Source organism: Oryx dammah, unplaced genomic scaffold, assembly GCF_014754425.2.
Source record: "Oryx dammah isolate SB20612 unplaced genomic scaffold, SCBI_Odam_1.1 HiC_scaffold_27, whole genome shotgun sequence".
NCBI classification, from domain to species: Eukaryota; Metazoa; Chordata; class Mammalia; order Artiodactyla; family Bovidae; genus Oryx; species Oryx dammah.
This window is the reverse complement of record NW_024070211.1, coordinates 43,837,171-43,854,632: the sequence shown is the minus strand read 5'-3', so window position 1 is coordinate 43,854,632 and position 17,462 is coordinate 43,837,171. Positions and strand designations below refer to the sequence as shown.

General features: G+C 41.3%; 1 protein-coding gene across 1 annotated transcript in view; it reads left to right on the top strand.

Moving 5' to 3' along the window:
* CD28 (CD28 molecule) overlaps positions 1-17,462 on the top strand; it is a 36,193-nt gene that overhangs the window by 12,030 nt on the left and 6,701 nt on the right. The window contains exons 2-3 of the mRNA XM_040228731.1: positions 14,840-15,193; positions 15,445-15,569. Of these exons, the coding sequence (XP_040084665.1) occupies positions 14,840-15,193; positions 15,445-15,569 (479 nt within the window). The remainder of the gene's footprint in view (positions 1-14,839; positions 15,194-15,444; positions 15,570-17,462) is intronic.

Sequence of the window (17,462 nt, the reverse complement as noted above, 5' to 3'; positions counted from 1 at the left end):
TGCACTCCCTGCTGTTGTGCTAACCTTGCCAAAGCAGCACTTACTACCTTAGTCTCAGCTCAGGTGTTTTCAGTGTCTCCCATTGTCTTTCTAGTAAAATCCATGTGCCTTTTTCTTGGCATCAAAAGCTCGCCATGAGGCATCAGGCATCTTCACTTATTTTCCTTCTATGTAGATACAGTGTTCAGCTGATCCCCAATAAACCCTTACACTAAAGGGCATTTCCTTCACCTTAGCCTGTCTATATTTGCCCAGAAATTCATGGCCCAGTTAAACCCCAGTCTTCACAAAAGCAGACTCATGTCTGGAAACAAGGGCTCTTCCTGCACAACTGTTAGTGACCCTCTACAGGCCTCACACACTGTACCTGGCTTTGGAGCATAGCTAATTGTGAAGCTGCCTTAGGATCTCTCCTAGAAGGGAGACACTGCATCTTTACATCTTCCCATCTCCCAGAAACCTAGTACAGTAGGCCCCATTACTTAATTGCTGAGTGAAAGCTTGATATTGTCAAGGTAGAAGTCAGAATACCAAAGAGTAATTTTCTGACACATCAAAATTTCTTTTCAGAAAGTATTCGTTGATCGTATTGATAATTTTTCTCTCTCAAGAATTAGAGCCTTAGATCTAGGTGCTTGGATGGGACTTTTTGTCCCTCTCTGACCTCTGAGTTACTTTCTGACAATTGCCTGGAGCACAGCAAATTTTCAAAAGGCCAAGGACGACTGTCCTCTACAGTATAGTGTCCGGCTGTGTGAAAACACAGATCAAGGCTAAAGGTGGTGCTTAGACTGGTGAGGGCCAATAGAAGCTTCTATTTCTGTTTCTATTATCATCTGTCATTGTAGGTACTTGTTTGAACTAAGGTCTCTTTAGGTTTTGTTTGAAAGTCACACTTGCTCTTGGTAAGACTTAATGTACACATATAAGTTGACAGTGGTGCTTACACAATCCCGGGCAGGGTTGGTGGCTTGGCTTGACTGTTTTCCCTACAGAAGTCATTGCTTCTGTCATGGTGGCCTCCTTTACGTGACTCTCTTTTCCTTCTGATTCTGGGAACCTTGCCCTCCCCTTGTCCCTTTAGATCTGGGGGTGGTTATAACTCGGCCGCTTTTAGCTATGGGTTCTAGTATTGGGTTGGCCAAAAAGTTAATTTGGGTTTTTCTGTAAGCTGTGAACGTTTTGGCCAAACTGATACTATATCTTGTGCTTCCAAACCTTTGTCAACAGTCTTTTTCTATTATTATTATAAATTACTTACCTCCTATTGCCCAGTTTTGAGTGTGCTGTTTTCTGAATGAGACAAAGTATACATACATGGACTATGCTTTTTCAAAGCCCTTTTGATGGGAGGGGCTTCCCATCAATATTTATTCCTTATGAAAATGAGGAGAGTTTCAAGATGACAATCAATAGAAAACTAGATGAAATGACACCAAAGTTATTTTGAAACATCGTGTGAATTACCCCCTTTTTTATTTCCCTGTTTTAATATGGATTTCAGAGAGTCTGGAGGGTTTCAAAGTTTGATAGCTTTGTTTTCCTCTTTGTTTTCATTGACAAGGATGGTGAGAGACGCTGTAGTCTGAATGTTTTGTGTTCTTTCTCACATCTGTGTGAAACCAAGCCACCAGCTAGAGTTACCAGAGCCTCAGATGGCTGGGTGTCCCTGACCTCCAAGGAAGCACCGTTTGTCTTCTAAGTTCCTGAGCAAATAATGGGCTGGACTGTGAGCCACCTGCCCCTTGTGGAGCCTGAAAAAGGAGTCAGTGGTCAGATGGCCACGTGTGGAAGGGTATCCCTGGCATGAACAGGAAATGTGCTTAGAGGAAAGTTACGGTAACTTTACCAGCTCTGTGGTCAGGGGGAGGTGTTCTGTGCCAGGGGAACCAGCGTCATCTTCACAGTATGTTCACAAACATCACAGGGCAAGATGGTTGAGAAGAGAAGGATTTCTTTTTTTTTTTTTTGGTTCCTGCCTAACATGCTAAAAAATTTTTAAAAAGGAAACAAGGTGATTAAGATCTTTACAATCTGATTGTTGAATGGCAGAAGAAACTCTGATTGTGATGTTCAGAAAAAAAGTATTAGTTGCTCAGTCATGTCTGACTCTTTGGGACCCCATGGACTGTAGCCCACCAGGCTCCTCGGTCCATGGGATTTTCCAGGCAAGAATATTGAAGTAGGTTGCCATTTCCTTCTCCAGCGGATCCTCCTGACAGAAATGGGCCCCAGTGAAGTTCTTGAGAAGTTCTGAAGAAAAATGATGTTGGAAGAAACATGTATGCTGTATAGGACAGGGAGCTCAGCTCTGTGCTCTTTGAAAACCTATAGGGGTGGGAATGGCAACCCACTCCAGTATTCTTGCCTGGAAAATCCCATGGACTGAGGAGCCTGGTTGGAGAAGCCAATGGCATCCCACTCCAGTACTCTTGCCTGGCAAATCCCATGGACAGAGGAGCCTGGTAGGCTGCAGTCCATGGAGTCGCTAAGAGTTTGACACGACTGAGCCACTTCACTTTCACTTTTCACTTTCATGCATTGGCGAAGGAAATGGCAACCCACTCCAGTGTTCTTGCCTGGAGAATCCCAGGGATGGGGGAGCCTGTTGGGCTGCCGTCTATGGGGTCGCACAGAGTTGGACACGACTGAAGCAACTTAGCAGCAGCAGCAGCAGCAGCAGGGGTGGGATTGCAGTGGGAGAGCGGGGGAAGCTGGGAGATAAGGAGGCTCCAGAGGGAGGGGATATATGTATACACATAGCTGATGTGGTTTGTTGTGCAGTAGAAATTAACACAACATTGTGAAGCATTTATACACCAACAAAAAAAAAGTGAAAAGAATGCACTATTTACAAACGACCACAAAAGAAAAAAGCCAACATGTATTCTATCTTCTTTAGTGCTTCCTTACAGCCTTCAGTCTTAAGTGCTGTCTATTCCCATTTTGGTTCACCAGCTTCTGCATGCCATTGGATTTCTCTATGGTGCTATGGTAAAGAAGTGGAAAGATGGAATATTGTAAATTAAATATGACAAATAAGTGTAATTCACAAAGGCCTTGAAGTTAGGATTTGCCCAGTGAAGTATAGACTGAAAGCGACTTTGTGACTAATGTTTGTGTTCAAACTCTCTTGGACATTTGGGCAAGCTGAAATGGAATTGTTTCATGGCATAATTATTGCTTATGGATCTGAAATAACTGATAAGAGACATTTCAGTGACAATCCTGTCTGTAGGCCTTGTCTAGGCTCTATCTATGACCCTTAGGTAATCTCTGACATCGTAAGCAAGATCTTTTGTGTAGAGACAAAGTGAGTTTGGTGACAGACTTTTTCTAAATATGACCATGAAATCAAGTTAGTCTTGCTAAAAGTACAAAATTGGTTTTCTATTCATTCATGATTTAATACACTAGTCCTAGAATCATGAATACATAAATTATATCTTATCTCTTCTAGAATTTGTGTGACCTTGTTTAGAAAGCCATTTCCTTCCTTGGTTTTCAGTTGCCTCTTCTGAAAATAAGGGATTGGCTGAGATCACCTCCAACTTTCTTTCCAGCTGAGTACTTTTTATAGGATGGTGCTCCGGGAAAATAGGGTAGAAAATGAAACTTATCTTGGTCCTGTCCTCTTCCCCCTCCACCGACTCCTCTACTCAACAGTATTCTCCTCCCTAATTCTCACTTGTGTGCCATCCAACTATCAGGTCCAACTTTGAGAAGGTCTAGAAACAATCACTGGAGAAGGCAATGGCAACCCACTCCAGTACTCTTGCCTGGCAAATCCCATGGATGGAGGAGCCTGGTAGGCTGCAGTCCATGGGGTCGCAAAAGGTTGGACAAGACTATGCGCACTTTCAGTTTTCACTTTCATGCTTTGGAGAAGGAAATGGCAACCCACTACAGTGTTCTTGCCTGGAGAATCCCAGGGACGGGGGAGCTTGGTGGGCCGCTGTCTATGGGGTTGCACAGAGTCGGACACGACTGAAGTGACTTAGCAGCAGCAGCAGCAGCAGAAACAATCACTGAAATTATGTTGAAATTTTGATGCAAACTAGTAGAGGGAATAGAACATGGAAATTGACAATACCATATGTAAAATAGATTGCCAATGGGAATTTGCTGTATGACTCAGGGAACTCAACAGGGGCTCTGTGACAGGCTGAAGGGTGGGATGTGGAGGGAGATGAGAAGGAGGTTTGGGAGGGAAGGGACATGTCTCCTATAGCTGACAAGAATCCTACAGCTGATTCTTGTTGAGGTATGACAGAAAACCAGAAAATTCTGTAAAGCAATTATCCTTCAATTAAGAAAAAAAAAAAAAACACTAGAAGTCCTGAGGCATGAACCAAGTCCTAAGGGTCACATACTTGTCTAGGAACCTTGGGGAAGAATTAGGCCTTCTGGACCTGTTTCCTCATCTACGAAATGGGTGTAAAGATGACTGTCCTGTATTTCACAGGTTAATCTGGAGCTCATATGAAATAAACTAGGAGAAGCACTTTGTAGTTCTATGAATATAGACCCTAGGTACTAATTTGTCAATGTGTTTCCCACATTGCATTTTAGGCTTCACTTTATTTTGAAATCAAAGCATTAACTGAACAGGTGGGGAGTGTCCTTTAGGGTCAGGGTTCCTTCCCTGGTGTTTGGAACCACACCTTAGAGATGGTTATCCACTCCACCTGTTCAGAGCATTGTTTATTTTTATAGTAATTGGCCTATTTACAATAGGCCAAAAGGGAAAGTTCTGTTTGGTTTGTTTTTGGTAACCAAGCTCCCTTCCCCTCTTTCTCATGGAAGCACAAGCAACTTTCAATTTTCCAGAAGTCAGCTATATCACAAAATTCACAGATTATCTGTGGGAAATCTTTCAATTCTCACTGCCTTGCTCATAAGCAGCAGATAAGTACCTTCTCACCTCCCATCTTACTCTTCATGTTGCCTGTTGTCAAGGAGGAGTTGTGAGGGAAAGAGGTTTGAGGTTACTGCTTCCTGTCTCCACACCTTTAGCTGGGTTAGCTGCTAGGAAAGGCTTTGAAAAGCAAAGCACTAAATTCATCATCAAAACAACTTGCTAATTCAATTAGAGACATGTCAATCAAGCCAATCTTTTGAGATCAGAAGCCAGTACAACTGATGGATTGACAATGTCTCTCTTTTAATCTAGTAGGTTTGACCTAGGTAGACCTTATCTAACTACTCACAAGATGGAAAACCAACTATTTCCAGGGAAAAGGGTGGGTCTGCTAAGAAAAAATTAACCTGAGAAGGATGCTTTCCACTCCTAACACTAACTGGAAAGCAAAAAGGAACCGAACAGAACTTAGTATGGGGAAGCTAAATATTTATTTGGTTTCTTCTTCTGAGTCTAGATAGGTCCTTGAATTTTACAATATGTCCTAAATTATTTGAAGTACTGTGGGATCCCTAAAACTCAGAGAATCAAAATGTGTATCAAATCCAAATGTCATTTGGGGTTCCGGTTTTTGGTTGCTTCGCTGGATCCCTGTTATTACTTTAGTATCACAGAGTAAGGGGTGCGCATTTTTTACACATGCTCCATTTTAAGAAAAAAGTAAGAGGAATCGGAATTACTGTGTCTGTGGGAAGTCATAGTGATGACATATATTCAATATCACTTAGAACAACTGATTGTCTTTTTCTACCACCAAAAGTAATCTCCTTCCTTGAGGGTTTCTCTAAAGCAGATGTAGATTTTGAAGTCCTATGAACTGGTTTCTCACTTAGGCTTCTCTGAATGATGGACATGAATGAACCAAGGTGGGAGCAAGTACTATAAGGCTATACACGCTGAAAAACAAGAGGTTCTGCTGGCCAGAATGAATTCACCTTGAACCTTACACTGGGAGGCTGTTGTCCACTCTGGCATATATTAAATGAACTACTTCAAGCATAGCTGCTAACTTTAAAAGATATGTGCTGATATGGAAGAGAGAGGAAAGTAAACCTTGACAGATAAATTGGTTATCTCTTTTCCCTCAAATGGCCATTTAACCATTTTTTGAGCTTTTTCTCAAGAAAATATTGGTACAAAGGGTCATGAAAGAAGGCACTTTTCCTTCCCTTGCTCAATTGCTGGATAAGCCATCAGCCAGGAGAATACTGACAGGAACAGCTAGCCTAAATACTAGGATCTTGCATTGCTCTTCCCTAAGTAGTACTGGACATGAGTCTGAGTGAACTCCGGGAGTTGGTGATGGACAGGGAGGCCTGGCGTGCTGCGATTCATGGGGTCGCAAAGAGTCAGACACAACTGAGCGACTGAACTGAACTGAACTGAAGTAGTACTGGAGGGGAGTGGGCTCAGGAGAAATCTCATTGATCATTAATAACACTGCTGAGGTCTGAATTGGAGGTTTCATGATGAACAGAAAGAAAATCTATCTTTGATTTCTCTCATTGTATTATGCTTTGTGAAGGAAAGCAGAGGAGGACCACTGCTTCTCCCTTCTGAAAAAGAGCAAATACTGACTAAGCTCCACGGAGTTGACTGTGGGCCTGGGAAGCTTTGAGGGAATTTGCTTTTTCTTTGCAATGATCCCCTAGGCTGGAAGAATGTTTTCCTCACAGCCCAGACGTCCAAAGTTCCCCTCAGTTATTGAGTTGTCTATTCTGGTCATGTAATGAATGAAGACATAGGCAAAAGGAAAACAGGGTCACTTACTGGTTGGTCTGTGTGGTCTGAGGACAGCATTTTTAACTCCCTCACTCACCACATCTAAGCCCATGCTGAGTTCTGCCAATTTTAGCCTGTAAGTATTTCTTGAGTTCATCCACTTCTTTGTAACCGTAGTTCAGACCCTTATCATCTCTTGCCTGTTGCTGCTGCTGCGGCTAAGTCACTTCAGTCATATCTGACTCTGTGTGACCCCATAGACGGCAGCCCACCAGGCTCCCCAGTCCCTGGGATTCTCCAGGCAGGAACATTGGAGCGGTTGCCATTTCCTTCTCCAGTGCAGGAAAGTGATCCTAGACTACTGCAATTGCATCCTAACTGGTCTCCATATGTTCACTCTTGTTCTCTTTAAACTGACCTTCCACATTTATGCTACAGGGATCTATATAAAATGAAAACTTGTATCTATGACTCTTCTGCTTAAACTCCTTCAGCAGGTCCTCATCATCTGCAGGAGAGAGCCCAAGCTATGAACTGTGCTCACTTTGCCAACCTTGTCTTTAACAACTCAGGTCCAGCAAATGGAGGTGGCTGCAATTCCCAACACCTGCCTTACTCTGCATTTTTCTCTTTGTCTTTATCTTTCCCACAGTCCCCTACCTCACCCACATCCCCTAAAACAAAGACTCAGCTAGGAAACTTTTACTTAATAAAAATGTGCTGAATCAACATCTGCATAATCCTTAGAAAACTCAGGTCAGCAGTCAGCTCATCCGGAAATCTTTAGCTGGTTCCCTTGTTGCCCCTACTAATGCAGATCACTGTGCCTCTGTTTTTAGAGTAACTGTTCATAGCGAACGGACTTGTGGGCCCAGTGGGGGAAAGAGAGGGTGGGACGAATTAAGAGTAGTATTGACATATATACTCTACCATGTGTAAAATACAGCAGCTAGTGGGAAGCTGCTATACAGCACAGGGAGCTCAGCTTTGTACTCTGTGACGACCTAGAGGAGTGGGATGGGAGGTGGAGTGAGAAGGAGGTGCTAGAGGAAGGAGATATATGTATACTTAGAGCTGATTCACATTGTTGTACGGCAGAAGCCAACACAACATTGTAAAGCAACTATCCTCCAATTAAAGGGGAAAAAAGGAGCTGTCTGTTTATGTATCTTTCTTCCCCACCAGATTCTGAGCTGCCCAAGGATAGAAGCTGAGCCCTGCTCCCCTTTGGGAAATTGGTTTCTCTCTCCCAGTGCATCTTGGAAGGGTGTCACACCTGAGTTATCAAGATGCACTAAGCAAACTCCTGGAGTGTAGATGCTTGAGCTTCTCTCCCTCCTTCCCTCTCCATGTCACTGTGGGTACTGGGAGGAGGAAGCCAAACTGATCAGTGATCCAGGATTTCTCTTTAGCCTTACTCAGTTGTCTTGCCCATGCGGCCGCCTCTGCACCCTCCTTTAAAAAAAATCTCTGCAAAGAAATTCTACTCTCAGGTTTTTTTCTTACATCAGCTTTCAAAGGAATATCAGGAAGAATTTGAATGCTCATTAGAACAAAATTCAAGTAATTAGTCATGGAAACACACTTCCTGGGGTACTCAATAGGCAGAAATACAGATACCTAACCTGAACAGGAGTGGCAATACTAGCATTTCTTGCTGGGGTTGATTCTTCCAGTCAGAAACAACTCAGTAATTCTTTCTAAGTAAGCAAAGAAAAAGGCCATGGAAGATAAAACAAAAGATGAGTTGGATTTTCCTATCAAGACAAGCTGAACTTTTGGAGTCTTTACATGTTAACTTCTCAAGTGCTTTTAGCGAGTATTTGTTAGGGTGAATAATAAATGAAGTTAAAATTGCTATTGAGATACAGATTTTGAATAAGGACTTAATGAGATACTAGGCAGAGTTAGCTGCTAAGAATGGTACAGTCTTATCACCATCTTTCACTTGTCAATTATTTAATGAGACTCCCTTATTCAGACAGTATTGTACAAAAAAGTGTAACCTCTTGTCCTTGCTCAAAGGAGACGTGGAAACTAGGGGTATAGAGAAAATACATGCAGATCAAAAGCTAAACAACTGGAAGCCTCTGAAACAAGAGATATTCAAAATGTAGAACAGAGAGTGATAATTTTGAGACCTAAGAAAAGAGAGACACTGTAGGCCAAGGAGTCACTGAGAAAAGTACACAGAGAGGCACTCACAATGTGTCCTGGGAAGGTACCTTAGGTGATCTGGCTAACCTGGAGGGTTTCGGTTTGAGGAAACGAGGTTGGAAAAGCTTGTGGAAGCCCATGAATTGGGGGTAAGAAATGAGTTTCAACTGTTAAGCCACATTAGAATCTCCTGAGAAATTTAAAATATACTGATGCCTGGGTCCTATACCCAAAGATTCTGATTTAATTGGCCCGAGAATCAAGAGTTTCTCAAGCTCCCAGGTGACTAATGTGCTGTCAGCTTGAGAACTCTGTTAGGCTATAGCAGTTTTCAATCCTGACTGAATATTAGAATCACCTGAGGGAACTATTAAACTAATGCCAAAGGCGACACACAGAATCAGGAGAAAATATTTGTAAATCACATATCTTGATAAAGGAACGTGCATCAAAAATATGTAAAAAACTCTGACAACTCAATACTAACAAGATAATTCAGGTAAATGCGCAAATGATCTGAATAGACATTTCACTAAAAAGGATATTCAGATGGCTAACAAGTACATGAAAAAATGCTCAGCATCATTAGTCATCAGGGAAATGCAAATCAAACCATAAAGAAATACCACTTCACAACTCTAAGATGGCTATAAAAAAAAAAAAAAGATGGACAGCAACAAGTGTTGGAAAGCATGTGGAGAAATTGGAACTCTTATACGCTGCTGGTGGGAATGTAAAATGGTGCAGTTGCTTTAGAAAACATTTTGGCAGTTCCTCAACAAGTTAAATATAGAGTTTCCATCATGACCATCAGTTCCACTCCTGGCATACACCCAAGAGAACTGTTAACGTTCATCCACACAAAAACTTGTACATGTTCATAGCAGCCTTCATAAGATAGCCAAATAGTGGAAACAACTGATCAATGAAAAAAAATGTGGTATATCCATACAGTGTGATATCATTTGGCCACGAAAAGGAATGAAGTTCTGATATATGGTACAACATAGATCAACCTTGAAAACATGCTATGTGAAAGAAGCTAGACATAAAAGAACACATACTGCATGATCCCATTTATATGAAATTCCAGAATAGGTAAACCATAGAGACAGAAAATAGATGAGTGATTGCCAAGGGCTGGAAAAAAGAAGGAATGAGCAGGGGCAGCTAATAGGTATGAGATTTTTTGGGGGGAGTATTTTGGAATCAGATAGTGATGATCCATTCACACCTTTGTGACTGTAATAAAAAGTCGAATTGTATACTTAAAAGGGTGAACTTTTAAAACAGGCGAGTTTTATGGTATATGATCTATATCTTGAACATGAAAGTTTCTCAGTCATGTCCAACTCTTTTCAACCCCATAGACTGTTCAGTTCAATTCAGTTCAATTCAGTTGCTCAGGCATGTCCGACTCTTTGCGACCCTATGAATCTCAGCACACCAGGCCTCCCTGTCTATCCAAACTCATGTCCATCGAGTTGGTGATGCCATCTAGCCATCTCATCCTCTGTTGTCCCTTTCTCCTCCTGCCCCTAATCCCTCCCAGCATCAGGGTCTTTTCCAATGAGTCAACTCTTCACATGAGGTGGCCAAAGTATTGGAGTTTCAGCTTTAGCATCAGTCCTTCCAATGAACGCCCAGGACTGATCTCCTTCAGGATGGGCTGGTTGGATCTCCTTGCAGTCAAAGGGACTCTCAAGAGTCTTCTCCAATACCACAGTTCAAAAGCATCAATTCTTCGGCACTCAGCTTTCTTCACAGTCCAACTCTCACATCTGTACATGACCACTGGAAAAACATAGCCTTGACTAGACGGACCTTTGTTAGCAAAGTAATGTCTCTGCTTTTCAATATGCTATCTAGATTGGTCATAACTTTCCTTCCAAGGAGTAAGCGTCTTTTAATTTCATGGCTGCAGTTACCATCTTCAGTGATTTTGGAGTCCCCCAGAATAAAATCTGACACTGTTTCCACTGTTTCCCAATCTATTTCCCATGAAGAGATGGGACCAGATGCCATGATCTTCATTTTCTGAATGTTGAGCTTTAAGCCTTTTTCACTTTCCTTTTTCACTTTCATCAAGAGGCTTTTTAGTTCCTTTTTACTTTCTGCCATAAAGGTGGTGTCATCTGCATATCTGAGGTTATTGATGTTTCTCCCAGCAATCTTGATTCCAGCTTGTGCTTCATCCAGCCCAGCGTTTCTCACGATGTACTCTGAATATAAGTTAAATAAACAGGGTGATAATATACAGACTTGAAGTACTCCTTTTCCTATTGGAACCAGTCTGTTGTTCCATGTCCAGTTCTAACTGTTGCTTCTTGACCTGCATATAGGTTTCTCAAGAGGCAGGTCCATAGACTGTAGTCCATGGAATTCTCAAGGCCAGAATACTGGAGTGGGTAGCCATTCCCTTCTCTAGGGTATCTTCCCAACCTAAGGATCAAACCCATGTCTCCTGCATTGCAGACAGATTCTTTACCAGCTGAGCCACAAGGGAAGTCCAAGAATACCAGAGTGGGTAGCCTATTCCTTCTCCAGGAGATCTTCCTGACCCAGGAATTGAACCAGGGTCTCCTGCATTGCAGGTGGATTCTTTACCAACTGAGCTATCAGGGAAGCTGAATTATATCTTAATAAGCTATAAAAAATAAAAAATGAAAAGAATTAATCTATCCTCCACCAGCATTAACCAATTAAATTAGAATTTCTAGGAATGGGAGTCAGGCACATATTTTTCTTCTTTTGTGACAAATTGTATTTATTTGTTTATTTGACTGTGTTGGGTCTTAGTTGGGCAGGCGAGATCTTCCATGCATCATGGAAGATCTTTCCTTGCAGCGCATGGACTCTTTAGTGGTGGTGTTTAGGCTTCGGGGCACTTGGGTTCAGTTGTTCTGCAGCATGTGGGATCTTAGTTGCCCAACCAGGGATCAAACCAGAGTCCCCTGCATTGCAAGGCAGATTCTCAACCACTTCTCCCTGGGAAGTCCCCAGGGCCAGGTTCTTGGCGTACAACTAGGACTGAGAACGATGTCATGGCTTAGTGGTAAAGAATCCATCTGCCAATGCAGGGGATGCAGGTTCAATCCCTGGGTTGGGATGACCTCTGGGAGAAGGAAATGTCAGCCTACTTCATTATTCTTGCCTGGAAAATTTCATGGACAGAGGAGCCTGGTAGGCTATATAGTCCATGGGGGTCACAAAAAGTCGGCCATGACTGAGCATGCAGGCATGTACAGGAGATGAAAATCTATTAGTGATCTATGCAGCTTTGTTTTCCCCAAAGCAGAAACAAAATACTTGAGTTCAGTTCAGCTCAGTCCCTCAGTCGTGTCCGACTCTTTGCGACCCTCTGAATCTCAGCACGCCAGGCCTCCCTGTCCATCACCAACTCCTGGAGTTCACCCAGACTCATGTCCATCGAGTCGGTGATGCCATCCAGCCATCTCATTCTCTGTTGAGCCCTTGTCCTCCTGCCCCCAAACCCTCCCAGCATCAGTCTTTTCCAGTGAGTCAACTCTTCACATGAGGTGGCTAAAGTATTGGAGTTTCAGCTTTAGCATCATTCCTTTCAATGAACACCCAGGACTGATCTCCTTTATGATGGACTGGTTGGATCTCCTTGCAATCCAAGGGACTCTCAAGAGTCTTCTCCAACACCACAGTTCAAAAGCATCAATGCTTCGGCGCTCAGCTTTCTTCACAATCCAACTCTCACGTCCATACATGACCACTGGAAAAACCATAGCCTTGACTAGACGGACCTTTGCTGGCAAAGTAATGTCTCTGCTTTTTAATATGCTATCTAGGTTGGTCATAACTTTCACGGATTCAAATCCAGTTTCAACTGTAAATTTCATTGTAAGAGATTATTTTATTGACCCTTCAGTATGGATATGTGGGTGTATTGCTTCAAATAACCCTTTTCAAAAAATGCAAATAGGTAGACAATTGTTAGTATACCTCAAAGCAAAAGGAAAAAAAAAAGTATTTTGTGTTGAAATTGGAATCAAAGACACCAAGTGATTTATTGCTTTAGATAATTTTGGAAAGTCTTGGTTACAAAGTTGACTCTCAGTGCTTCAGTGGCCTATTTTTCAAGTGATTGTAATTTACTTGGGATTTAGTCTTCACTTTGCTCACCATCTGCTCAGTGATATTAGGTAGATCATCCAATGTCTCTAGGCCTCATATAGTCACTACCAAAAAAGGGAATATAATGTCATGTGCTAGGGAATGGGGATATAGTGGGGAAAAAAACAAGAGAGAATAGATATGCTTTCTTCCCTTATGCAGATTTCAGGTTCTTTGCTTAAAAGTGAAGAGACTGAACTAGGTGGTCTCCAAATTCTTTGATCATTTACTGAGGATAACATAAAGGTAGAAGACAGACTAGAGAAATAACTCTTGTGGGCCTCTTGGGCCTCTTCCGTCTTCTGTGATTTAAAGAAATAAATATGCAAGTGTCTTGGAAGGTTGCCTTCAGAATTTGCTATGGAGGATAAATTTGTTGGGTAACATTTTTGTTACCTCTTTATCCTATTCTTGGAATGGACAATAAAGTAAAAATGTTTCAAAACACTTAAATTCCTTCATAAAAGGATGAATCATAGCTTAAAATATCAATACAAATCTACTTGTTTATCTATGTCAGGTGTTAAAAGCCACTTTCAAGTAAACCACTTGATTAGTAAATTAATACAATTAAGCATGATTAGCATGTTAGAAATCTCAGCATAGATTAAAAAATTCCAAATGCATAGCTGTGGTGTTCAATACCAACAGAAGGCCACTTTCTGCCTTCCAAGTGCCTTCCCACTTACTCCACTGTTCCATTCAAAGGAGAATGAAAATAATATCAAAATGTAAACATTCAGTGTAATTATCTCCCAAAGAGCTCCTGTGTCTTTGTCTGCCAAGAGAAAGTCTTTGCTGGAGATCTGTTTGTTAATTAACATATCTTGATTTCAGAAAAAAAAAGTCCTTATATTCTTTTTTCTGTGTGTGTTCCATTACTTTAATTACTTACAAATTAGAAAGTTAGCATGGTTTGTTAGTCAGAGCTAGTCTTTAAGTCCCAATTTTACTACAAAGTAGCCCTGGTTCTCAGTTTCATCTTATGATACATGCCCTCCTTCCTTGTGGAACTGGAGGAAGAAAAAAATGAGATGTTATATTGAAAAACGCTTCAAAATCTAAGAAATCATACAAAGATACTATTATTAATTATTAATACTAGTTACATATGTTACCTATATTAACTTTTGAATAACCTTAACATCCCGTTTCTCATCCATTTTTCACTTAGAGAAAGTTAATAAACCTAGAATTTTTATTTTGCTCAGCAGTCACAATGTATTAAAAAATTGAGACTAAAGAGAGGAAGCAGCTTATGAAGCAAGCTGTTGTTTATTCGCTAAGTCATGTCTGATTCTTTTTCAAGCCTGTGGACTGTAGCCTGCCTATGGGATTTCCCAGGCAAGAATAGTGGAGTGGGTTGACATTTCTTTCTCCAGGGGATCTTCCCAACCCAGGGATCAAACCTGTGTCTCCTGGGTTGGTAAGTGTATTCTTTCCCACTGAGCCACCTGAGAAGCCCATGAAGCAAGCTCGTGACAAACAAATAGAACTTAGGATGGAGTCCAAACTATCAGTGCTTTCTTCTCCCCTCTGTCTCTCCTCTTATCCCTATCTCTCTCTCTCTATCTTTTTTAAGTCTTTATACTCTTTTTTGGAGAAGGCAATGGCACCCCACTTCAGTACTCTTGCCTGGAAAATCCCATGGATGGAGAAGCCTGGTGGGCTGCAGTCCATGGGGTCGCGAAGAGTCGGACTGAGCAACTTCACTTTCACTTTTCACTTTCATGCATTGGAGAAGGAAATGGCAACCCACTCCAGTGTTCTTGCCTGGAGAATCCCAGGAATGGGGGAACCTGGTGGGCTGCAGTCTATGGGGTTGCACAGAGTCGGACATGACTGAAGTGACTTAGCATACTCTTTTTTTAAGCAAATAATTTTCTCCCCCTCCAGAAAACAAGATTTTGGTGAAGCAGTCGCCCATGCTTGTGGTAAACGACAATGAGGTCAACCTCAGCTGCAAGTACACGTACAACCTCTTCTCAAAGGAGTTCCGGGCATCCCTTTATAAGGGAGCAGATAGCGCTGTGGAGGTCTGTGCTGTGAATGGAAACCACTCCCATCCCCTTCAGTCAACAAATAAGGAATTCAACTGCACCGTGAAAGTAGGCAATGAAACAGTGACTTTCTACCTCCAGGATCTGTATGTCAACCAAACAGATATTTATTTCTGCAAACTTGAGGTTCTTTATCCTCCTCCTTACATAGACAATGAGAAGAGTAACGGCACCATTATCCATGTGAAAGGTAAGGTACCACTTGGCCAATGTCTGCTCTCAAGTAACAGTTTTCAGCTACAGTCTTGAAAACTAGGTCATGATCAGTGGTGGGGGTTGGCTAACTCCCAAAGAGGAAAACCAGACAGGAGGTCTACACATGCTAAGCTAGTGATATTTTGCGTATTTTGTTTCCTCTCACATTCTGCCCTGGGAAGAAGGAAGGAAATGTACTCAAATGCCATTCCCATATCATTTAATCTACTCTATTCTATTTTGCAGAGAAACATCTTTGTCCATCTCCCCGGTCTCCTGAGTCTTCTAAGCCATTTTGGGCCTTGGTGGTGGTAAACGGAGTCCTAGTTTTCTATAGCTTGCTAGTAACAGTGGCTCTTTCTAACTGCTGGGTAAGAGAAACAGCATTGCTTCATGTAACTTTTCTATTGCATAAGCAATTGGACATATTCAAGAATTTCGCCTATGTGGCTTATTTTCCATTTAACATGTGATTATTTTCTTTTTCTCTGCTAGGTTTGAGTAAGTTTCCTTGCTAGATTCTCTTTTAGACTATTCAGTTTTACCTGAAATAAAAATCTGATGTGAGTTTTATGTTCCAGAAGCCATTGATTAGGTGGCTAGGCAAGTAAGAAGCTAAACAGGCAAATTAGGGTGGGGGACAAATTAAGGTAGAAAGTTAGTTTTCTTCTTGCCATTTTGCAATGTCATTATGACATATAAAATATGTATAAAAACATAAGTGACTTGGGAATCTAAGCAACTGAAGCCAATGAACAATTTTTGTTCATGGTCAAAAATCATGAGAAATTTGACTACTGAAATTACACATTCAAACCTAGCAAAGAAACTAGGTCTGTTTATCTGAGTCATATTTTTATCTCTTCTGAAGCAGTTAAATTTTGTGAGGCCAAGTACAGTGCTGTCATTATGAAACTATAATGGGAGTTAGACTGTTCTGAGCTCTCACTGCTGAATTGGAGTTTACAAACTTTTGCAATTGTTCATGCGATTAACTTATTAGTGTTTTTCCTCTATCTTCTTCAGTATTGAAGTTTTGGCCTAGGTTTGAACACATATTGATAATCATATATACTGTGAATCAGGGACCTCCTTATTTTCTTTCCTTTTTCTTACTCAGAAGCTTGCTGTTCTTATGTACACAGGATGGCACTCATTCCATATTGTCTTTGAATTTTTTTTTCTAGTAGTTAGATGCATACATGAATCATTTCCTCAACAAGAGATGTATGTTCCTCAAGGATAAAGACTATTTCTCTTGATATTCACCATCCATCTGGTATTAAATACACTTAGTTTAGTGTTTATAGAATACCTATGAATTGATAACCCCTAGAGAGGCCAAACTGAGGACTTAAATGAGTATGCTTGGAGCACCATACTCTTCTTGAAGGCACAGTCCATACATCTGATTTGTACATGAATCAGTGATTTCTGGGAGTCATGTCATGTTGAAGCCATCCTATTTACTATAGCCTTGGTGCTGGGCAGGGCATGAGTGGAGGGGGAGGGCAGTTGGGTTCACAGTCACGCCCAGGATGAATTCAGCCTGTAATCCTTTTAAACTCTTGTTGGTCTATGGCCAAAGTTTGCCTCTCCCTTGTTTCCTGCATGCTTCTCCCATTTGGGGAGACTAAGGGACAGATGGACATTTGTCAGGCAGCCTGTTGCCTAATCTGTACCTTCAGCAAGATCTGTAAGCACCAAAGTGGCTGCTTGTTCCTGGAAATCCTTTATACCAGATATTATCTTGAGAATTTGCCTGCCTTGCCTTCTGCAAGTTGCCCAGCCCTGATGGAGGCCTTTTATGTAGTAAAATATTGCCCAAGTTCTTTCTCTGATGTTAGTTGAGTCCCTTCATCTTTGTGGATCTTGCTATCTTCATCCAAGATACCTTCCATTTTTGAACCTCTGTGGAGTTTGTCAATAATATAATTTAGAAACTCAGTTCGTGTTTTTATCTTGATCCCCTTAGAATAACAACTTCTTAATTAAAATCCAGGTGCAGTGTCTTTTGGGGGTACATTTTAGGACAGGTACTCCCCTGTACCATGCTGACCTAGGTCAATGTACTTTCCTAGCTTTGTGAAAAGTAATTTTGGAAACTGTTTTAACTTTTTGAGGCCAGAAAGGTATTACTCACCATTTAAAATGTATTGTCAATATGCACTAGAGTATCAGTTATTATAACTAGGTTATATATTATAAAACTAATTGTATATTATATAACTATAATATATAACCGGTTATATATTATATAAGTA